Source organism: Vicia villosa, linkage group LG5 (assembly GCF_029867415.1).
Source record: "Vicia villosa cultivar HV-30 ecotype Madison, WI linkage group LG5, Vvil1.0, whole genome shotgun sequence".
In the NCBI taxonomy this organism is placed as follows: Eukaryota; Viridiplantae; Streptophyta; class Magnoliopsida; order Fabales; family Fabaceae; genus Vicia; species Vicia villosa.
This window is the reverse complement of record NC_081184.1, coordinates 81,193,545-81,218,483: the sequence shown is the minus strand read 5'-3', so window position 1 is coordinate 81,218,483 and position 24,939 is coordinate 81,193,545. Positions and strand designations below refer to the sequence as shown.

At 38.7% G+C, this 24,939-nt stretch overlaps 1 protein-coding gene and 1 non-coding gene across 2 annotated transcripts; one reads left to right on the top strand and one right to left on the bottom strand.

Annotated features, from left to right (window-relative positions):
* Positions 1 to 22,906: 22,906 nt before the first annotated feature.
* Positions 22,907 to 23,013, bottom strand: LOC131608392 (small nucleolar RNA R71). The gene has a single exon (XR_009285656.1). It is a non-coding gene; the product is annotated as a small nucleolar RNA R71 (small nucleolar RNA).
* Positions 23,014 to 24,125: 1,112 nt separating this feature from the next.
* On the top strand, positions 24,126 to 24,650 carry LOC131604894 (uncharacterized). Its single transcript, XM_058877310.1, has one exon. It carries the CDS (start codon positions 24,126 to 24,128, stop codon positions 24,648 to 24,650), a length of 525 nt encoding a protein of 174 aa, XP_058733293.1.
* Positions 24,651 to 24,939: the final 289 nt, after the last annotated feature.

Here is a 24,939-nt window from a genome sequence, read left to right as displayed (position 1 = left end):
AAGTGGTAAGAAACAAAGTCAGACTGGTTGCTCAGGGTTATAGTCAGCAAGAAGGGATTGACTACACAGAAACCTTTGCACCAGTGGCCAGGTTAGAATCTATTCGTCTATTAATTTCTTTTGCCACTCAACACAACATCACTCTTTATCAGATGGATGTTAAGAGTGCCTTCTTAAATGGTTACATAGATGAAGAAGTTTATGTCCATCAACCTCCTGGTTTTGAAGACTCCATGTCTCCAAATCATGTTTTCAAACTAAAGAAATCATTATACGGATTGAAACAAGCTCCCAGAGCTTGGTATGAACGTTTGAGTTCTTTCCTTCTGGAAAATGATTTCACTAGAGGAAAAATGGACACTACTCTCTTTTGTAAAACATTTAAAAAGGATATTTTAATTTGTCAAATATATGTTGATGATATTATCTTTGGAACATCTAATGCTACACTTGGAAAGGAGTTTGCTGAGTCTATGCAGGTTGAATTTGAAATGAGCATGATGGGAGAACTCAAGTATTTCCTTGGGATTCAAATCAACCAAACTTCCGATGGAACCTATGTTCATCAAACGAAGTATGTGAAAGAACTTTTGAAGAAGTTTAATCTTTCTGAAAGCAAAGAAGCCAAAACTCCTATGCATCCAACATGTGTACTGGGTAAGGATGAGGTAAGTAAGAAGGTAGATCAGAAGTTGTACAGAGGTATAATTGGATCTCTTCTATATCTAACTGCTTCTAGACCTGACATTCTCTTTAGTGTTTGTTTGTGTGCTCGATTCCAATCAGATCCAAGAGAATCTCATTTAACTGCGGTTAAGAGAATTCTAAGGTATCTGAAAGGTACTACTAATGTTGGTTTAGTTTACAGAAGATCTAAAGATTACAACTTAGTAGGATTCTGTGATGCTGACTATGCTGGAGATAGAATAGAAAGAAAGAGCACTTCTAGAAGTTGTCAATTTCTTGGAAGTCATCTGATCTCATGGTACAGCAAGAAGCAAGCTACTATTGCCCTCTCAACAACAGAAGCAGAATATGTTGCTGCTGCTGGTTGTAGCACACAAATGCTCTGGATGAGAAGTCAGCTGGAAGATTATCAGATATATGAGAGTAACATTCCTATTTTCTGTGATAATACTTCTGCTATATGTTTATCTAAGAATCCTATTTTACATTCAAAAGCTAAACATATTGAGATTAAACATCATTTCATAAGGGACTATGTTCAGAAGGGTGTTATATCTTTAAACTTTGTGGATACAGACCATCAATGGGCTGATATCTTTACAAAACCCCTTGCTGAAGATAGGTTTAAGTTCATTCTGAAGAATATCAGTATGGATTTATGCCCAGAATGAGAAGATGAGAAGATCTTATGTATGAGTATCTTCTGAAATGAAATTGGATTTGTTTTTTATAAGAAGTTCTTATTGAAATCAATTAGAAATTGTGATTCAGTTATTACTAACGTTTCATTGTCTAAGTTGATTCAGAATCTCTTTAAAAGCAAAACAGCTGTAACTGGCTATCCAAATGATAAACACGTGTTCACTATTTCTGGACAAGCGTGCGTGCAGTTGAGGGGACGTCTACTTAGGTAACTGTGCAAATCTCGTCTTTTGTCATTATTATCTCTCCTCACGTCAAATAACATTAAATGCTATTCATCATTTCTTTTATTGTTCTTTTCGTTTTTATATCAGTCAAACGTTTCCCTTCCCTAGAACGTTTTCCTTCCCCACATTCCCTCTATTTATTTCTCCATTTCTTTGCATTCTTCAATCAATCTTTGCGTTCCCTCTCTCTTTCTCTCACTTTTCTATGAATATCGTTTGCGAAAACCCTAAGTTCATTCTTCATCGATCTAGCATTCATCATGAATCTCTCGCCTAGTTCCCTTCATCAAAACTTTAAACCAGTTGAAGAAACTAAGTCTCAACAGTGGCTGATCTATTTGAATAGAACGGATGGAAGGGTTAATCGGTTACAGGATGAGAAACATATCTCGGGATGGCATTCCAAGTTTTTCTCAAGTCAGATCTCTTCTTTGATGATGTTATCAACATTTGTCCAAAGGAAGAAGACTTTCTTGAGATATTGGATGAAGTTAGGTTCCAATAAGGACTTAACTTCTATGTTAAGGGAAAGCCCGTCTGAGAATACGCTCTCTCCTGGTGAACTGTTCTCAGTTCCTCTTTTGTATTCATTTACTTCTTTCTCTGGGAGCTGCTCAAGCATGCAGAGCTTCAAGATTTGATGACCAAGCAAGAGCAAGAACATCGCTGGGATTCATGATATGCTGGCTTAGATTAGGACTAGGCTAGGGTTGTAGTCTTTGTGTCCTTGTAGTTTTCTTTGCTTGTTGCACTTGTGTATCAGCATACACCTTTTGTAATCCTTCTTGTTGAAATCAATGAAAAGTTATTTATGTTTCTTTCCTTTTGTCTCTTGCTTTACATCTAAATCTTTTATGCTTTTTGATGTTATGACAAAAAGGGGGAGAAAATATATGATAAATGATCTGATTAATATTATCAGTTACCGAGTAAAAAGGCCCCACATTACTAACAGAAGCTGCAAGCTTCATAAGTTGTGTTGTTGCAGGAATCGAAGATTCAAGATCAACATAGGAAGCAACTCTTTAGAGAAATAGCTCTTGGATTCTTGAAGCAAGCTGAGTGCTAGGAAGCTTCAGAATCAGAAGGAAGAATGATCAAAAATTCTGATAATAGAATATGATCCAAATCATTGGCTATTTGCTCTGATACATTGTCTATTGGATCTGATATATTCTATATGGCTTATATGGCTCTGATACATATTTTGTGTTCTGATACACATCTTATGTTCTAACTCATTCATGCTGACTTTTGTCGTTTAGTTTTGTTCTGTAACATTTCAGGATGTAGAGATGCTCTGATGATGCTCTGGTACATTCAACAATGTTCTGATACAATCTAGCATGAAGTGATGTAAGAAGAAATTCAAAGCTCTGAAGCTATCCGAGGGAAGCAGGAATCAGAAGCTGTGAATGTTCTGAAGATCAAAGAAATTCAAGTTCTGAAGCTGTCCTAAATGGAAGCAGGAATCAGAAGCTGTGAGTGTTCTAGGGATCTAAAGAAATTCAAGTTCTGAAGCTGTCCAATGGAAGCAAAAGTCAGAAGGTATGAATTATCAGAAGCAAGAAGCTTATGTGATCGTCTCTACCGAAATAATCAGGGAAGTCTTTTATTATTAAAGTTCTTTGAGTATTTATTTCAAGGGGAGATTATTCATCTCAGGGGGAGATTGTTAATCTCAGGGGGAGACATATTCACATGCTTATGCTATAGCTGTGTGATTTGTCTATAGCCGTCTGCTCTTTCTGATCGCAAATTCATATCATTTATATATGTTTTTGTCATCATCAAAAAGGGGGAGATTGTTAGAACAAGATTTGTTCTGATCAATATTCTTAGTTTTGATGATAACAAGGATATGAATTTTGTGTGAGATAATGTGGTACTCTAATACATTGCAATTTCCCTTTCAGGAAATATATCTAAAGAGTATGCACAAATCAGCGCTCAGAAGCTTTGTCTCAGAAGGTTCAGCATGCAACATCAGAACATGGTCTGGCAAGACATCAGAAGATGGTCAAGGCAGAATCAGAACATGGGTCTATGGAAGCATCAGAAGAACTTGAGATCAGAAGCAGAAACACTGAAGTTCTCATGGTATCACGCTCAGAAGCACTTCAAGGTCAGAAGACAAGAAGATGCTATGCACCAAGCTGTTTGACTCTGATGATATTCAAATATTATATTCACAAACATCAGATCAGAAGAAAGTACAAGTGGCAGGCTACGCTGACTGACAAAAGGAACGTTGGAAGCTATTAAAGGCAACGTCAGTAGACACAGCGTGAACAAGGCTCGAGGTAGTTGACAAAAGCGTGAAACATTAAATGAAAAGCTGTACGGAACACGCAAAGCATTAAATGCGTTCAACGGCCATCTTCTCAAACGCCTATAAATATGAAGTTCTGATGAGAAGCAAGGTTAACAACTCTGAACCAAATTCTGTGAATATTAACTTGCTGAAACGCTGTTCAATTCAAAGCTCAGAAACTTCATCTTCATCAAAGCTCACTACATTGCTGTTGTAATATATTAGTGAGATTAAGCTTAAACGTTAAGAGAAATATCACTGTTGTGATTATAGCTTTTCAGAAGCAATTGTAATACTCTTAGAATTGATTACATTAATTTGTAAGTAACTAGAGTGATCAAGTGTTGATCAGGATACTCTAGGAAGTCTTAGCTTGTGTCTAAGCAGTTGTAATTAGAGTGATCACGTGGTGGTCAGGATACTCTAAGAAAGTCTTAGCTTGTGTCTAAGCATTTGTTCCTGGAGTGATCAGGTTGTGATCAGGATACTCTAGAAGACTTAGTCGCGGATTAAGTGGAAAACCATTGTAATCTGTTGCGATTAGTGGATTAAATCCTCAGGTGAGGTAAATCACTCCGCGGGGGTGGACGGGAGTAGTTTAGTTAACAACGAACCAGGATAAAAATAACTGTGCAATTCTTTTGTTAACAACGAATCAGAAATCACAGCTCAAGAAATTTAAACATAATATAGTTCAAGTAAATTCAATAATTATTATCATTGTTCATAGTAATAATTCTCCTTGTTTTTATATCATTCTTGTTACAGGCTGAAGGAGAATCAAAGGCACACATCACCGCTCAAACCTCCGATCGAGTTTCTTCACTTCCTCGCGTCGGAATCGAACCGGACCTGCATAGAAAAAAAATAGCATTCACAATACAGCTCAGCGATGCATCCGCTCAGACCGACGGCCAGCCTTCAACCACCGCGTGAAGCTCCGAGTAAATCCTCAACACTCCGCCGACAACCGTACCTCATCATCGCTGCAAGCCCCAACATCATCAACATGAACTCAACACTTCTTTCACGAATCAAATCCGATACCGCCAGCATCTCTCCAGCAACTGCGCACAGCTCCCAGCCGCGAACCACTCTCCACCACCATCAAAATCCGGTTGTTGTTATAGTCATGACCATGGAGGTTAGCATCTTTATCTCATCTATTGATTGCTTGTATCAATTGGAATGTTATTCTTGTTCTTGTTTGAATATAGAAAAAATGTTGATTTGAGAATTGGTGAGTTTTTACGATGATGGAGAAACTGATGGAAAGCAAATGGGGGGCGTTTCTTGTTCTGGTTCTAGGTTTTTTTGTTGTGTTTGTCAAGTGAATTGGGCAATTGGGCCATCGGGTCTGGGCCCTACTTGGCTTTGTTCAGCTATACTCCTCTGCGCACACCCCCCATTTACTTATGTTATTTTTTTTAACTTATTTTATTTTAATTGTTTATATCTTAGTTTTGTTGTTTTAATAATTGTTTAACTTCTAACATGACAACAAAAATACAATTGTTTTAATTATAGTTTTTTCTTTCTTCATAAAATACCAAAAAATATTGTTATTGAGTTTTAAGTTTTTTTTAGATTTTCTTTTATCAATTTTGATTTATGTTGTTCATACTTTTTCATTACCCATATATCATTTTATGCTATGTTACTCTGCTAACATTCTCTTGATTTTTGCAAGGTATTATCGTTCGAGGCATTGAACTATCTTGTGAACATTTATCATCTTATTCGCGCATTTTTTCAATATTATTGTAACTACTTCTAGTTTGTAATAGTAATTAGGACATTTATCTTTCCGCACTCCCCAATTTTTTATTGTAATCCCCATCCCGAAGCCTTGTAATAGCGTAGGAATTTTACTTTTCTACATTTTAAGTTTCTGTAAATATTAACTGTTAGTAATTAGGGTGTGTATGGCAAGACTAAAAGAAATTGTAGCTAACCTAATACAAGATAACATACTCGAATCTAACTCATTCGCACACACTCACCTCTAGGGTACGCCCCTCTTGGTTGCCTTACGAATAATTGAACGGTCGTGTCCCTCGAATATAGAGGTACCGTTAGCAAATGTCCCTCGATTCAAAAAATCATCAAAGATCATCGTCCCCCGATGACCCTCGAAGTTGCCTACGAAAATATATGATCTAGTCCCTCGAATGGTTGCCTACGAAACAATGATTGTCCTTTCGAATATTGCTAAAGGTACCTCTACCGGTTGCTTTCAACGACCTCGATGACCCTTCGATTGTCCCGAACGTCCAAACAATAGGACTACCTACCCTAAATGGTAAGGATAGCCCTATCTCTCTTAGAAGAGTAAAAATCATAGAAAAAGACTAACTTAGGGTAGTGTTCTTAATATGCTTAGCTCAATTAAAAAAGCTTTTCGCACCTCTCTTTTCAAAGAATAAGGCTACGCTTTTAAGCTAAAGTCCTTAAACTTCTTTTCAAAACAAAACAAACGAACATGAGCTAAGCAAATTAAGAGCCCGTAGACAACTACGGATGAAAAGGGTGCTAACACCTTCCCTTTTCATAATCTACCCCCCGAGCCCGTTTCTCTTAAAAGGTCTTTTTCTGTTCTTTTTGCCCTTCCGAGTTATTGGATAAAATAAAAGTCGGTGGCGACTCTTGCTCACCGCAACATTGTTTGCGAAAATAAAAAGTCAGTTCTCCCACCGAGTTACACATGACTACACTTTTCCACGACATGATGCATAAGGAAGTGGAAGTTTATGTGGACGACATGATTTCCAGATCGGAAAATGAGGAAGATCATATACAGAATCTGTCAAAGCTATTTCAACGCTTACGGAAGTTTCAGCTTCGCCTGAACCCCAACAAGTGTACCTTTGGTGTCTACTCAGGAAAACTCCTTGGTTTCATCGTCAGCAAACGAGGAATTGAAGTGGATCCAGACAAAGTGAAGGCAATTCAAGAAATGCCTTCACCCAGAACCAAGAAATAAGTTAGAGGATTTATTGGACGTCTGAATTACATCTCGAGATTCATATATCTCATGACTGCAACTTGTGCTCCAATTTTCAAGCTTCTACAGAAAAATCAAAGTTGCGTCTGGACAGACGATTGTCAGAAAGCGTTCGACAGCATTAAGGAATATTTGCTCGAACCACCCATCTTGTCTCCTCTAGTGGAAGGAAGACCTTTGATAATGTACTTAACCGTCTTAGAAGATTTCATGGGTAGTGTCCTTGGACAGCAAGACGAGACAAAAAGAAAAGAGCATGCCATCTACTACCTGAACAAGACATTCACTGACTGTGAATCCCGCTACTCCATGCACGAGAAAACCTGTTGTGCTTTGGCCTGGGCTGCCGAGCGTCTCCGCCAATACATGATTCGACATACTACTTGGTTGATCTCCAAGATGGATCCAATTAAGTACATATTTGAAAATCCTGCCTTAACCGGGAGGATTTCCTGTTGGCAGATGTTGTTATCAGAATACGACATTAAGTATCACGTTCAAAAAGCCGTGAAAGGAAGCATCCTAACTGAGCACTTGGCTCACCATCCACTCAATGATCATGAATCAATCGGATTTGACTTTTCAGACGAGGACGTCATGTACCTCAAGATGAAAGATTATGACGAGCCACTACCAGACGAAGGACCTGAGATAGGATCCCAGTGGGGCTTAATCTTTGATGGAGCCGTCAATGCTTATGGATGAGGAATTGGGAAAATCATTGTTACACCTCATGGAACCCATATTCCTTTCACCGGCAAATTAACTTTCAAATGCACAAACAATGAGGCCAAATATGAAGCTTGCATCATAGGTCTCAAAGAAGCCGTGGATCTAAGAATCAAACATTTGGATGTATACGTAGATTCTTCTTTAGTCATCAATCAAATCAAAGGAAAATGGGAAACACGCCAACCTGGGCTAATCCCTTACAAAGACTACGCGAGAAGATTGTTACCATTCTTGGACAGGGTAGATTTTCATCACATTCCTCGTGAAGAAAACAATTTGGCTGATGCATTAGCCACACTTTCTTCCATGATTAGGATAAATCATTGGAATGACATTCCACAAATCGATGTCATGCGCCTGGATAGGTCTGCTCATGTTTTCACAGAAGAAGCAATCATCGACGACAAACCATGGTATCACGACATCAAAAACTTTCTTCAAAGGCAAGAGTACCCTCTTGGGGCATCCAAGAAAGATAGAAAAACTTTGAGAAAGTTAGCTGGCAGATTCTTCCTGACTGAAGATGTTTTGTACAAGAGAAATTTCGACATGGTTCTGCTCATATGCGTTGACAAGAACGAAACAGAAACACTCATGAGAGAAATACATGAAGGTTCCTTTGGTACTCACACCAACGGACACACCATGACAAGGAAGATACTGAGAGCAGGATATTATTGGCTGACGATGGAGTCTGATTGCTACCAGTATGCAAAGAGGTGTCACAAATGTCATATCTACGCTGATAGAATTCATGTGCCACTATCTCTTCTCAACATACTCTCTTCCCCTTGGTATTTCTCCATGTGGGGAATCGACATGATCGGAATGATCGAGGCAAAAACGTCCAACGGAAATCGCTTCATCTTGGTAACCATAGACTATTTCACCAAGTGGGTCGAAGCAGCTTCATATGCAAACGTCACAAGATAAGTTGTCGTTAGATTCATCAAGAATCACATCATCTCTCGCTATAGCATTCCTAGCAAGATAATCACTGATAATGGGTTAAAGTTGAACAACAAAATGATGAAGGAACTTTGTGAAGAATTCAAGATTGAACATCATAACTCGTCTCCTTACAGACCAAAGATGAATGGAGCTGTAGAAGCAGCTAACAAAAACATCAAGAAGATCATTCATAAAATGGTCGTCACTTACAAAGATTGGCATGAAATGCTCCCGTTTGCTCTTCATGGTTACCGTACGTTTGTACGTACTTCAACTGGAGCAACTCCTTTCTCTCTTGTATATGGCATGGAGGCAGCCCTACCCATAGAGGTTGAGATCCCATCAATGAGAGTCTTGATGGAGGCAAAGTTAACAGAAGCCGAGTAGTGTCAAAACAGATTCGATGAGTTGAACGTAATCAAAGAAAAGCGCATGACAGCTTTATGCCACAGACAACTATATCAACAAATAATGAAGAAAGCTTTCGACAAAAAGGTCCGACCTCGCACAATCAAAGAAGGCGACCTTGTGCTAAAAAAGATTCAATATTTTCTCACAGATTCGAGGGGCAAATGGACTCCCAATTATGACAGCCTATACGTGGTCAAGAGATCTTTCTCGGGAGGTGCCTTAATACTCACGACTATGGATGGAGAAGAATTCACCCGTCCTATAAACATCGACGCAATCAAGAAATACTTCTCCTAAATAATCAAAAGAATAGCTCGCTAAGTTGAAAACTCGCAAAGAGCTACTTAGGCAAAAAAGAGCGTCTCGGTGAATCGAAAACCCAAAAGGGCGGTTCAGGCAAAAGTTAGAGACAAAAAAAATCAATCTCGGTAGATTTAAAACCCGAAAGGGGTAATCTACGCAAAAGTTAGGGATATATGGCAAGTAACTGTGTTCAGGACAAACTTGATCATCCAGAAAATCCATAGCGGAGTATTCATCATCATTAGGTCATCTTCTACGAAGCACAAATATAACGCGACTCAGAGTGGAAGGGAAAGATAATAGTCGTCACGTTTCAGCGTAGTCCTTTTCCCGAAAATTACCAATTTCCAACTTTGTAAATACTCCATGGAATCACGCCTTCGGCTGATTACCATTCCATATAAATAACAATTCGAGCCTTGTGCCCACTTCTTTGCAATCGAGTCTTATTCAGTCTCTTAAAATTGTATTTTTTAAGTCTGACAGTCATTTTCTTGAAACAAAATGTTTTCAAAATAAAATGAATTTACTTGCAAAATAAAGGTGAAACTTCTTTCTAAGGTTTACAAACAATAGGAAGAATGCCAACAGTTGCTCCGAAAATGGTCGAGACTCCGGGAACAAAATTTCCCCATGAGGTCGCTTTGCGAATATCTCCCGATGACGGATCTTCACTTCAAATCATTTCACTTCACTTCAAACGGCGGACAACCGATAACCCAGTATCCCCAATGGAGTGAAATCTACATTTTTCAAAAAGAAGACATCTTCTTATCAACAAAAACTCAAGTCGTATCACAGGATTTCACATCCGCGACAATTCTATTCACATTTACTTCACATTTCACAATCATTATAACATTCATGCATACTTCACGCATCATATCATATGTCTGCACGGTCAGCATAGTCTACTTAGGCTTTGATCATACTATTGCCTAAGTCACATATACTTCAATTCGGGAATTCCCAGGCAAGAGATTCTCCCAGCAACAAACAAGCGTCACCCTTGTCAGAGGATCTTCATCAAAATTACAACAACTTACTGCTGTCAGCAAATCTTCAGCAAAGGTCCCTAGCCGGATCTAGGCGACAATTCAAGAGACAAATCTCATATCTGCCACATTTCTTCCCTTACAAGTCCCCGGCAGGGGTTTACCACGCAATTCACCACAAACAAACAGCAGTCCAAGTCAAGACAGTTTGTTTTCAGCTATACAATTTCAGCCAGTTCAACATGGCATATCTAAGTCAAACGTCATCAACTAAGACGACAGTTTCATCATGATCAGAAATCAACAGATCTCCTCAGCTGAGTCGTCTGACCACTTACAAGTTGATCAACTTCATTCTTACACGCCTCCCCAGAGAGTCCGTGTACATCAAACAAATAAAAATCTCGGCCGAGAAGTTTGTTTGATCTCAAAATCCACGCATCGCCAACCGAGCGGATAAGTGTTACCCTCAACAGTATTATGTATTCACGAATTATTTCCCCAGCGGATCTCTTGCTAAGTTGATGAATGGCAGCCTTCTACGAAGACAGTTCATCCACTTCCCCAAGCAAATACTCTGGCAGAATTAAAGAACGGCAGTTTTCTACGAAAATAGTTCATCCACCAGAAAACTCCCCACAGGAGCCAACGAACAGCAGCCTTCCATGAAGAGAGTTCGTACACCGGGTATTCCCCCTCAGAGTAGATGAATGGAAGTTTTCCACCGAAGACAGTTCATTTACCTTTTAATCGAGAATCCACTGCTAGAGTCGACAGATGGCAATCTTCCTCAAGAAGATAGTTTATCCATTCCGGGATTCCCCCAGCAGGTTGACAAATGGTAGTCTTCCTCAAGAAGATAGTTTGTTTACTTTTGGTAATCCCCAGCAAGTCAACAAATGGCGATCTTCCTCAAGAAGATAGTTTGTTCACTCTCATTGTTCCCCCCGATCAGAGTCGACAGATGGCAGTCTTTTTCAAGAAGATAGTTTGTTCACTTTTGACATTCCCCGAGAGGTCGATAAATGGCGGTCTTCTTCAAGAAGATAGTTTGTTTACTTTTGGGATTCCCCAACCAGGGTCGACAAATGGCAATCTTCCTCAAGAAGATAGTTTGTTCATTTTTGGATTCTCCAGCAGATCGACAAATGGCAATCTTACTCAAGAAGATAGTTTGTTCACTTTTGGATTTCCCCACAGAGTCAACAGATGGTAATCTTCCTTAAAGAAGATAGTTTGTTCACTTCTAAGAGTTCCTCAACAAGTCGACAAATGGCAGTCCTCTTTAAGAAGGTAGTTTGTTTCGCTTAAGGATTCCTCAGCCAGAGTCAACAGATGGCAATCTTCTTCAAGAAGATAGTTTGTTCACTTTTGGTATTCCCCGAGAGGTCGACAAATAGAATTCTTCCTCAAGAAGACAATTTATTCATATTTCGTTCCCCAAGAGGTTGACAAATGGCAGTCCTTCTCAAGGAAGACAATTTGTCTGTTGATTAATCCCCAAGGAGTCGATGGATGGAAGTTTCTTTTCAAGAAATAGTTTGTCTACTTCCATGGCATTTATTACCACCAGAGTTGACGAATGGCAGTTTTCCCCTGGAAAACAGTTCATTAACTCCCCAGCATAAATCGATGAATGGCAGTTTTCTTCCCGGAGACAGTTCGTCCATTTTCAAACATAGTCATTAGCTCCTCAAAAGGACACACAATCATATGACATTCCTTCGAAGACATCAAATTAAAGGAAAGTATGATAAGTTTCTTATCCACCATCAGATGGCATCTCTCCCAAACAGATATTAGTGAGAAGTTTGATGAAGAATCAGACCTTTGGAGATTCTCTCTTTATCTGAGATATCGTCCAAAATGACAACTGAGACCCGTTTCGTGATTGGAAATCCGAAACAAGGGGAAGTTACTTACCTTTTTCTAAGTAACATCACTTAGCCAAAGAAGATGGTTCGCGCATTCTACATTGCCATCCATTCACCATAGTTTGCATGACACTTTTCAAAGGAGTTTGTCTCCTCATCCCCCGCAGAATGCGACAACAGGATCAAGTCATGCACGAGCATCTCATCATCACTGCAACATCTCAGGAACGCCCAAAATTTGGGCATTCTTTGGTATTTAAGTCTCTTCCACTCAACAGAGACCAAGATGTCAATCTTCCTCCCTCCAGATGGAAGAAACTTAAATAGGGGCATCTATCATACCCTAATTTTGACCCCCCTGAGATGTCACATCTCCAGGTACTTCATCAACTCAAGACAAGTACCCAGAGCAATCACTTATTCACCAAGTACTCAGACTAGGGTTTTCAAAAGGACAAGAAGTTCAGACAGAGGATCAATTAGTGATAAAATGATTTTCAAAACAATCATAGGACTCAGGGTGATTCATCCACCCACCTATAATGTTCAAACATCAAGCATCAGGACTCAGAATTGCTCATGTTAACAAACTAGGGTTTTGAGCCTATCAAGGACTGAAATCAGGGCCCACATTTAGGAAACCCTAAAAAGCTCCAGGACATTATTCAAAGGGCCTAATCATATTCAAATGATCCCTATGTCAATATCCAATGGAAATTATACTTCAATCCAGGAGCCATAGTCATCAATTTCATCTGGCCCACAATTAGGGTTTTTGACCTAATTCACCTGGACAATTGACTTTTAATCAGGACATGGTTCCACAACTCAAACCATGGCTCAAGGTCCTCTATTACCTCAATATGTTCCACTCATATCATTCATTTGATGAGGATATCTTGATTCACCTGAAATCTCCAAAAATTATAATTCATTTGAAAAAGCCAACTGTACAAAACCACCTTTGACTTTTTGGATTTTTAGTCAACCATGGACCTTTGAAGATTGAAATCATCAATATATGGTTATTGAAATAATTTGACCAAGAAAAATCAAGAAAATCAACCAAGAATCAAAAAGTCAAAGTTTGACTTTTCATACTTAAATATTTTTCTAAGTGTTATAAGGTCTTTTTTTCAAAACTTTGGAAGGGAATATCTCAAAATTTCAAGTACAAACTGAAAAAAACTTCCAACATAAAAGTTGTATATTTTGGTCCAATGAACAACTATGTCACATATAACTTTTTTGCAAAAAAAAAACAACCATTGAAGAGATATGGAGCTTTAAAGTTGTTGCATAACCAAGAACGGTGAATAACCCTAGTTTTCTTCAAACTTTATGGGTCATTTTCACTAACTTCCTTAAAAATTTTGAGAAACCACAAAACATATGGATTGAAGTAAATGTCAAGGGCTTTCCAAATTCTTCTCAACCTCCTCCAAATTCATTTTGAGCTAGAAGTTATGATTGATCAAAATAAGGCCCATGAAGGAAAATTCAAGACATGACCAACTTTGGTTTTGGCCAATTCGTGCAAATGCCTTAACCAATTGGTACTTCTAAACTTCAAAAATATCACAAGGGATAAGGAAGGATCAAATGCATCATTGCATAAAGATTGGAGAATATTCAAAAATTCAATGCCATGTGATTAAGTAATCATTACAAAATGGAATATTGGTGAATCATCAAGGAATCTTCCACTAAGCCAATTAGAAACTTTTCTGCATCAGAAATGTTCCCCAAGATCACAAGAAATCAATGGATAGGGAGCTAGATTGAAAACACCATCATTGCACAAATGATATTTCTCACATTTCTTCATAACCAAGAAACAAAAATAACTTCACTAAGCAAGCTCACTCACTTCAATTACTCTGAGTTCTTTGCCTATAAATAGAAGTGTCTTCCTCCATATTAAGCACACCAAAGCAACATAAAATTCTTGCTTTCTCCTTCTCTCCCTCATGCTTATGTTTTTCAAAGGTTTTTTGGCAAGAAGACTCGGATTCTTCAAACCAGAGCTCTTCCTTTGAAAGTAAGCTTTCAAACACATCCAAGGGGTTCATTAGAAGTGATCCAAGTACCTGGAACGCTTCTGTAAGCAAGGGATCATCATCATCATCTCTCACTTGGAGCCATTTCAGTTGAGGTCGAGCAAGAGTTTCTGGGGAGTTCCAGCTCAAGTCAAGCATCTCAACACCTTCCTGGGGGATCATTGAAGCTATTTGGATCACTGCAGCAGCTCTGTAACACACTTTGATCAGAGCTCGATCTCCATTTTTGAGGTAAGCTTCATGAGCTTCAAACTCTATAATTCACGTATGATAAATGAAAAATGAAGTTACCAGTTGGTTTCTGCACTTATAAGGACCATTAACCCTCAATCAATTGCATCATATCATACATATATGTCATTTCATATTAAATTCCAGTTTTAGGGTTCTTATGATTTATGCGTGTGAATTTTGAGTTACACTCAAAATTAATGAAATCAAAGACCATCATCAGTTTCCTTGTCCAAAAACGAGTGAGTTTCATGTTTACTTCGTGGCAATCGGTTGTGAAACGAAGGAGTTAGAATTTCAAATTCTTGAGTGATGAGAGGTTGAAGATTAAGATGGCCATGTCGCGCCATTTTCTGAACTTAGGGGGAATGTTTAAAATATATTTAGTTGAATGCGTTTATTAAACGAATTCATCGTTTGCCCTAGTGGCCTCACATGCGCTCTTAAGACTCTTGTCGTGCCTCAGGTCTGGGGTTCGATCCCCCCCTCAGACCTTTTGTCAATTTATTTTCCAAATCATTTTTAATGCTTTGCTTTTACATATAATCACATGGACATCTTTTGCTATCAATCCACGCGCGTGGCTCAGTTGGTAGTTTTTTCATTTGATTTTTAAAACCTAATATCTTATAAATATTTTTGTGATAAAACCCTAATCATTTAGGTCCCAATTAGGTATAGACTTTGTCCTTACCTTAATTAAGTTGACTGTTGTCATTTTCAAAATTGTTTTCAATACTCGATTAAACAGACGATCAAGGTTTTCAAACAACAAAACCTTGTATCCTTCAATCAATTGTTTTTCATAAACAGTGGATAAATCTCTTGGGCCTCTAATAGAGTGTAAGACCCAACCCTTTTTTTGTACAGTAAATAAATCTTCTGGGCCTCTAATAGAGTGTAAGACCCAACCTTTTTTTTATACAGTAAATAAATCTTCCGGGCCTCTTGAATATTAGAGAGTGTAAGACCCAACACCTTTTTCTTTACATACAGTTTTTAAATCCTCTTTAAATAGAAAATTCCTCATCTGTTTTTTCAAAACTTTCTTCTCAGTATTGAAGGGCATTATTCTTGGTAAAACTCTTCATATACCTATGTGACCTAGTGTCCATCTTCACTTCTCCTGTTTTCAAAACAAAAACAATCAAAACTGTTTTCAATAAACAATTCAACTGTTTTCAATAAACAATTCATCTGTTTTTACAACAACTTCAAATCCATTTCACATGGGCCTCTCCTTGTGTCTAAGTCTCAACCCTTTTTGTACATACATCTTTCAAAGGCCTCCTCTTCATCCAGGTTAGGCTTTACAGCTTTAAATTTACAGCTTTTATTTAAATTCTTGTCAACTATAAACTGTATATACACTGTTAGAACTCCGTCTGAGAAAAACCTTAGGACAAATAAACTGTATATACATTATAGGACTATGGCCTAGGATTGAGAATGTCTTCCTAGTGAAGGCTCTTTTCTAATTAGATTTCTTTAGTTCAACCTCAAGATGAATTATTCCCGGTGAAACATCTTGAAAAAAGCCTTAGAACAAAAATAGGGCACATCCACCCAAGAGGAATTATTCCCGGTGAAACCTCTTACCTATTTGCTTAGAGCCAAACTAAGTTCAAAGACAACATAGCCTTCTCTTATGCTATAACAAGGATCCACGATGACCCTCGATTAGCCTCCTCTTGGGCTTACAATACAAGGACCCACGGGCTTCTTAAAAGCATATTCACAGCTTTCTCTTGAGCCTGTATACAAGGACCCATCAGGTTTCTTATAAACATAGGAACGAGTCTCTAGTCACCTTTTAGCCTACCCTGGTGAGATTCTTCTATTCTTCAAACTAGACTTCAAATAATCTAAGATTGTCTCAATCTCAGTATTGAGTTCACCTTTTTGGACTTAGAGACATGGACAGTCTCTGTCACCCATATCTTCAAGTCTTCAGTAAGTCTTCTCCTTAGTAGAGTCAAGATTCCATGTCTAGAATTTCCTCAGCAAGGTCACCCTTAATCTTGGGCTTTAAACAAGAAGTATAAATCAATCCTTCATTTCATGAAAATTCTCTGGAAAGGGTTAGCTTCCAATCAATCTTCCGTAGTCATAAAATCCCCTGGAAAGGGTTAGCCTCCAAAACAACCTTCATTTCATAAAATTCTTTGGAAAGGGTTAGCTTCCAAATAAAACAATCTTTCATAAGTCAAAACTCCCTGGAAAGGGTTAGCTTCCACAATCCATCATTCAAACCTTCAAAACTCCCCAGTAAAGTCAACCCTGGGTCAGTCTCAACATAACAAATTCCCCAGTAAGGTCAACCTTCAAAGATGGGCTTTCATTCATCCATCCTTGATTAATAAAAGCAAATTCCTCAGTAGGGTCAACATTCAATCTCTGCACAATAGAGTAACCCTCAGTAAAGTCAGCCATAATCTTGGGCTTTGTACAAGGCAGATATTTTCCTTTGAGTCAAAAGCTCCCAAACTATTGGATCTTTCCCCATTTAGAGTCAGCCACAACCTTGGGCTTTGTACAAGGCAGATAAACATCATTTCCTGTGTCAAAAGATTCATAACTTTTAAGTCTTTTCCTCACTGAGTTAGCCACAACCTTGGGCTTTGTACAAGGCAGAAAATAATGTCTCCATAGATAGAGTCAGCCATAATTATGGGCTTTGTACAGAACACCAAATAAACCTTTCAGTCAAATAAAACAAACACTCTCCAGCTAGAGTCAGCCACAATTCTGGGCTTCATACAGAACACAAATTTCTCCAGTCAAAGTCAATCCCCAGTGGAGTCATCTCCCAGGGTCAATCGAAATTCTTTTAAGCCTCAAGCTTGGGCCTCATACAAGCCAGTCAAATTCAGATCTTTCATACAGTAGATAGACATGATTTATCTCTACAAATAGATATTTCTCCTATTTCACCACATTCAAAAATACAAAAATTTTTATTTCAATTTCAAAACATTTTCCCATTTAGGATTTTGAAAGGCATGCTCTGAGGAACACACACCCAGAATTGTTTCCTTTCCCTAAACTGGTTGAGAATCGTTCTTTCATTCAAGAGACTGTGCCTGGCATACTTGCACACACACAAGTAAGGTCCTTCTCTTATGAAACGAACCCAGCTTTTCTGTCACTTCAAATGTTTGTGGTAGAATAGTAGAAATACCTCTCTGTAAAGATGAATTCATGTCTCTTTCCTGTAAACAGAGATTTAATTCAAGCTTCAACCTTGAGCTTCAAACAAGGCACCCAAAATCAATTCATTTCCCTAATTAGTTCCTCGAACTACAAAAAGCTCTGACTTCCATTAGGGATATGTCGACATGAGATTCACAAGGAATCTTAGCGAGCTAATCAAAAACCAAAAACAGCCAGTTCATCTGTCTTTCAATTCAATTCAATTCTCTCTCCTAACACAAAGGAGAAACTTTCCTAATCAAGCAGCAACACAAACACATGGACAAAGAGAAGGTCCCCGTAGAGTACTACAAATATGTAGGGTGCTTAAAACCTTCCCTATGTATAACCAACCTCCCGGACTCCAGAACATCTGATTAGGTGAAGTCCCCACACCTAGAAAACTCCTAGGGTTTATTTGAGATCTTTTTCCCCTTCCTCCTCGTAGGATAATTAAAAAGTTCGTGTGCTATCGTAGGAAGAACTGAAATAAAATTCATCCCACAAGGGCGCCTCTCTCCTTCCAAATTTCGCGTGAAGGGTCCGGCGTGCCGTCCTCCCAAGTGAAACGGGGAGGTAAAAAAAACGACACCGCAACTTGTAGAATATATATGTTGGACATAATGTTGAACAAGATGTTCTATCTACTGCAACTGGTATGACATGTCGAGTAAGATGTCCTATACAAAGATCATCTGACATCTTGACTATGCATAAAGTTGGGCCTTTTGGAATATGTTTGGGTTGTTACATTTGCAGAATATTTGGAGAATATTATGTAATCCAATTTGGCGCTGTATTTGAGGATAAAATATTTTATCTCTATTAAATATTTTCATGGTTTCTAAATATGGAGAAGATTTAGGAAACTAATGATTGAAGTCCTATTTTTACAAAGAAGATTGTGCATATTTGTAGCAGTCTCCTTACTGCGCTTTGAAGCCCAGATTCACTCCAGATGTGTGCTTTTAATAGAGGACTACAAACCTATTTGTAAAGTAGAACTTACGGGGATTAGTTTAGGGTTTGTATGTGAGCCTCTCTAATATCATTCTTAATAGAAGAGTATGACTCTGTCTTGAGTTGTAAGTTCTATCATGTATTCATAAGTTGTTAAGTACTGAATGTATGTATGTCACTTAGGTATCGTTGATACATTTTTCTAAAGTGTGTGTTGCTTGTAGTTCAAGCTATTGTTCTTGATCGTAGCTTTTAAGCAAGATCAAGTATTCTTGATTAAGAGTTTCTTAGTTGAGTGTTTCTTATAATTAAAGATTAAGGTAAAAATCTGTCAATATCAGTAATATGGATTGTTATTGTGAGACATCATTGCGGTTATTGGAAGTTAGAGGGGTTTCTCTTATCTAGGAATTTCTTAGGTAGAAGTTGCATTGGGTAGGGATTAAGTGAGAAGTTGTAAACCGGAGATTGTTTAACTTTGAATTGAAACTGCTAATAGTGGATTTCCTTTCTAGCTTGGTAGCCCCCAAAGTAGGTGTTGTTGTACACCGAACTGGGTTAGCAATTTTGTGTATTCAATTACTTTTAAACATTGTTTTTAAATCATGGATATCTGGCAATTGTATGTTGTTCAGAGATCAATGTCTCGACATATCATAGGACATTTGATATCTAAAGACCAGAATTTCAATTGGTATCAGAGCATGCATCCTGTTCTGTATCTGGGTGAGACTCAGGGAATATACTTTTTGGTTCAATGGACCAGGGAAGAAGGATTTGATGATCAAATCCATGAAGAACAAGGAACACATGATAGTGTATGATAGAGGAAAGTTTGTGGTGTTCTGTTTCTGCAACAACGAGATAATCTTCTCTATGTTGTAGCATAGAGTGTTTACATAAACACCTGTCTCAGACAGGATGTGAAGACATGTTTGAGAAAATTTGGGAGAATTTATTTTTCTCCGCAACATCCTTGTTGGTTCATGTGTACATCATGTGAGTGGACCTTTACAGCCTTAACTCTGGGTAAGGAAGGTTGATTAAGTAATGATCAGGTTGTCCTGGTGTTACACTAAGGAAGCGTAGGGTTGATTTAATTTCAAAGCATTTGCTGATCTGAGGTCAACTAGACTGGAATACCAAAGTGTAGTAGATGTTAAGGTACATCTGAAAGTTTCAAGGAAGTTTGTGTTCTTGAAGTGTTTCGTTGCATGTTATGGTAGACCTATGGTAGTTCATTATATCTATGATAAAGAGATTTGATTATTAGTCTCAGTATACTAGCTAGTGCAAAGAAGCTTCTGGTTCCCTTAGCATGCTTGAATACTGCTGGATTGACATGTGATGCAAAGATGTCAGACATAATGTTGTAACATTCATCTGACTGATTGAGAACTTAGACAGTGCCCGTGATCTTGGTGTTTTGATCGCCGACACCACCAAGAACAAGAAAACTCTAGAGGTCTTACCAGGAACTTCTCATCAAATCCCCATATAGACCAACGTCGATCCCTTACTGGCAGCCTTGTTTGAATCGCTGAACAAGACAAACTCCCTGATTTTCATGCAGAATGAGAGGATCATGGCCTTAGAAGGAGCCCACTCGTCAATATCTCCCTCGCGGGGATACCGGAGATAGTACCGAAGTCCCTTTCCATGGCCCATGGAGCGACATTAAACTCGGGGACATCGAGATTCCCCGACGACCAAGAAGCGTGACTGCAACTCTCCCCACCAGGGCCAACTCTCTCCCGCGATAAAGAAAAGTAAAGAAAATCCTCGAGCAGGAGATCGGAAGAAACCTCGCAAAGGCCGATCAAGAAGCTCATCTCCCCGCCAAGATCGACGACACCGTATATCTCCTGCCCGATCTCTCAGTTCCGACGATGACGACGAGCCCCGAGGCCCATTGTCAGTAGACATCATGGCGACTAGAGGTTGAAATAGGCTGGGCCGAGTTAGGCTTTTCCAAGCCCGAGCCTAGCCTGCCAAAAATTTCAAAGCCTAAGTCTTGCTCGTGGCCTATCAAAGGCTTACTTTTAGGCCTAAGTTTAGCCTTTTGGAAAGCCTGCTTGGCCTAAGAGCCTGATAACACAAAAGTGTATCGTATATTTGGCTTAATTTACATGTATTATTTTCTCATTTTATTTTAATTGTATTATTTTATTTCGATATTACGCCGGTATTTTGTTATGTTTCAGGAATTTATTACTTAGGAGCTTGCTTGAGAAAACATAGAGAAAAAAGGAGAAAAATGAAGTAAAAGCACTAGGAGGTGCAAAAGAATAAGGGAGGTCCAAACAAAAGAGCCAACACATGAAGCATAGGCCCAAGCCCACACGCAGCACAAGCTAACGTGGGGAAAAAGGGGCCGTTCGTCAGGCACCCCACCATGCCGACCGTCACCCCCCCTAGAGTGTCGTCCGTCACACACCCAAGTATGACGTTAGTCATACTTGGCCCAGAAGAGAAAATCCCAGAAACAAATCGCTCAACACTTCACTCCTACATTTCAGCCTACTTCTTCTTTGTCGAGAAAGCAACTCTGAAAAACGTAACCTAGCAAGGCACCATTATAAAAGGAGAAGTACATTTCACAAAACGGCTCTCCTTCTTCTTCAGTTTTTCTTCCGCCGCTTTTCTGCAAACCCTTTAATTTCCAGCCGTTTAGTTTAATTCGATTTAGTTTTTCCCAACCTGTGAAGCATTAGTTTCCTCACAGGAACAACTCTACTGCCACTTTATTTTTCCTTGCTAGCTTAAAATTTCATTTTAGATTTAAGATTTAATTTTGTTGGCGCAATTTAATTTCTGTTCCGGATCAAGATATTGGTGTACCAGCTTTCAAGTACTCAATCAAGTATTCAATTCAGGTTTAATTTTCAGTCGCAATTATTATATACTCTGGTTTATTAAATATGCCTGAATTATTACATGCCTGTAATTTTTATTGTTATTCTGTTTTAAGCTTTAAAACTATGTCCGGCTAAATAATTTACACCGGTATGTAAGGTCACATAACCGAGAGAATCTAGTAACACTATCAACATATTTTATTAATGAGAATTTATTTATCTGGTTATAATTTCTAATACTTAATTAACCGTTTTGTTACGAGAGTAAAAAGCGATTGAAGTTAGGATCAATAAAAACGAGAGTTTGATATTTTAACTGGACAGTAGAAATTAAGCATTAACCTTAAATACAGAGAGAGCGCTTTAAGGTTAATTAGTCTTTATTTGTTTTCAAAAATTATTTTAAACTTTAATTGATACAGCGAGAGCGCTCACTTAGATTTAATAATAAGATCATAATCAATAAACATGAGAGTGTGAGAGGAAGGTTTTTAAGAAAATGATTTCTATGGAAAAGTATTTTGAATTACAAACTGCGTTGATAGTTTACTAGATCCCCGACGTCCGACCATTACATACCGGTGCATCTTCCTTATAATTTAATTTAATTCTATTTCCCCCGTCTGATCCTAATCAATCAGATATTAGCCTTTGATTTACGTAGTAACAATTAGATATCGTAGGTCGATTCTTAGTCCTTTGGATTCGATAATCTTTAAAGCTACGCGATATGACTGTGCACTTGCATTCATAATCATAGACATATCCACTTTGTCACGATCAAGTTTTTGATGCCGTTGTCGGGGACTAATTTAGTCGATATCGTAACTAACTGTTATGTTGTAGAGACTAAGGAACTTATTTAATTTTATGTTTCCCTTTTTGTATGCCAAGTACTCGCTCTTGTAGCGAAGACTTAGTGCTACCAATTCCCGAACCTGAGCGTTCTATTACTATATCACGTCGATTACGATGAACTCGTATTCTTACTCATATTCCTATTCCTGAACCAGTTGAAGAACCAGTTATGGGTGATCAACCGCGTCCTCTCAAGTTTTACGCCATTCCTTCACAAGCTGAACCACACAATAGAATTTTCGCCCCTGCTATCGAGGCGAACAATTTCAAACTAAAGCCTTCCTTGTTGTCAGCAGTACAACAAAATCAATTTTTCGGTAGTCCCACAGAGGACCCTAATCTACATTTGTCAGTGTTCTTGCAATATGCAGACACTGTAAAAGCTAATAATGTCTGTTCCGAGGCGATCCGATTACGCCTTTTTCCTTTTTCGCTGAGGGATAGAGCTAGAGCTTGGCTCCAGTCTCTACCCGCCAATTCAGTCACTACCTGGAATGAATTTAAGAAAGTCTTCTTGGCGCGATACTTCCCGCCTAGCAAGACAACCATGCTAAGAGCCCAGATCAATGGATTTAGACAAAAAGACAACGAGTCCCTTTTCGAAGCATGGGAGAGATACAAGGACTTGCTGAGGCTCTGTCTGAATCATGGATTAGAAGAATGGTTAATTATCCATGCGTTTTACAATGGTCTCCTATACAACACGAGACTTACAGTAGACGCCGTCACAGGTGGCGCGCTAATGGATAAAGCATATGCTGATGCCTATGCACTCATCGAGAGTATGGCTTAAAATCATTATCAGTAGGGAAGCGAAAGAGTTTCGTCAGAGAAAACTTTTGGAGCGAAACCTTCAACGAAAAATGGTATGCACAATATCAGCAGCCTTGACTGTGTCAATGCTAAAGTCGATGCCCTAACCCAGAAGATCAAAAACCTTATTGTAGCACCTGTAGTTGCCGTGGTTGCTGTAGCTCCCAAATGTGAAATATGCGGAGTGCCTGGACATGCTGCCCCCGAGTGCTAGCTTTTGACAGGAGTTTCCCCCGAACCAGTGAATTATGCTCAAGGAAACCCCTACTCGAACAGATATAACCCAGGATGGAAAAATCACCCCAATTTCTCGTATAAGAACAATAACGTGTTATACACGCCTGGCTTAGCACCTGCTGTGCCACCTGGATATCAAAATGCACCATTAGCCGCTCCTAACGTTCCTAGGAAATCTAACCTAGAATTGATGGTGGAAAATTTCATAGCCACTCAAACTCAGACGAATAAGGACTTCCTAAATCAAAATGTACACACTAATGAGCAAATCAAACAATTGGCAACTAAATTAGACGCATTAGCCACCCACAACAAGATGCTTGAGACACAGATCTCTCAAGTGGCACAGTAATAAGCACCTACCGCCGCACCTGCGACGTTTCCTGGACAACCACAACCGAATCTGAAAGGACATGCTCATGCTATTATTCTACAAAGTTGCAAAGAGATAGACGGACCGTATGACCCTAGGCTTAAAAACCCTGCTATGTTCCAAAACCCTGGTAAAACAACTAAGAAGGAAAGTGAACCCAAAGAGAAACTAAGTAGCCCAAAAGAGAAAGAGGACGAGGATGGCGAGACTGTGGAAAAAGAAGTACCATATGTACCCCCACCACCCTATTAACCACCTATCTCGTACCCTCAAAGATTCGAAAAATCTAAATGCATAGGGCAGTTTAATAAATTTGGTGAACTTCTTAAATAATTAAAAACAAATGCCCTCATACGCTAAATTTCTCAAAGAAATTTTATCAAACAAGAAAAAGATAAAAGACAATGAAACCGTTACACTTACCGCTGAATGTAGTGCGATAATTCAGAACAAGATGCCTCCTAAGCTGAAAGACCCAGGGAGTTTCTCCATACCCTGCAATATAGGAAAGTTTGTCATAGACAAAGCTCTGTGCGACTTAGGAGCCAACATTAGCCTAATGCCTTTATCTATTTGCGAAAAGCTTAATATGGGAGAGTTAAGACCAACCAAGATGTCAGTACAACTTGCGGACCGATCCGTCAAGTATCCTATAGGCGTCCTTGAAAATGTTCTCGTTCGCATAGGACAATTTTACATCCCTACGGATTTCATAATTATGGACATAAAAGAAGATGTCAATACCCCTATAATCTTAGGAAAACCGTTTCTGGCCACCGCTGGAGCCACTATAGACGTAAAGAAAGGCAAGCTGACATTCGAAGTAGGCGAAGAGAAAGTCGAGTTTATTCTGACACAATTCCTTTAAGCCCTAGCTATAGAAGATACATGCTATCTGGTAGACGTTATTGATGAATGTATAAGAGAGATAGGAGTATTAGAGGAATCTTACTCTGATGTTATAAAAATCATAATGCCCCTGATTTTTGAAGATGATAATTGGCGTTCAGAATATCGAGACGATAGCTTAAGCGAATGTTTGGCTTTAACACCCAACTATATGCCTTGCCCAAAACAACCGGCCTTGGACCTTAAAACATTACCAAAGACTCTTACATATGAATTTCTAGACACCGAGCTCAAAAGACCAGTGATAA

What these genes read in the sequence shown, in the direction of transcription:
- LOC131604894 (XM_058877310.1), top strand. Translation starts at nt 24,126, where the DNA reads ATGCCCTCATACGCTAAATTTCTCAAAGAAATTTTATCAAACAAGAAA.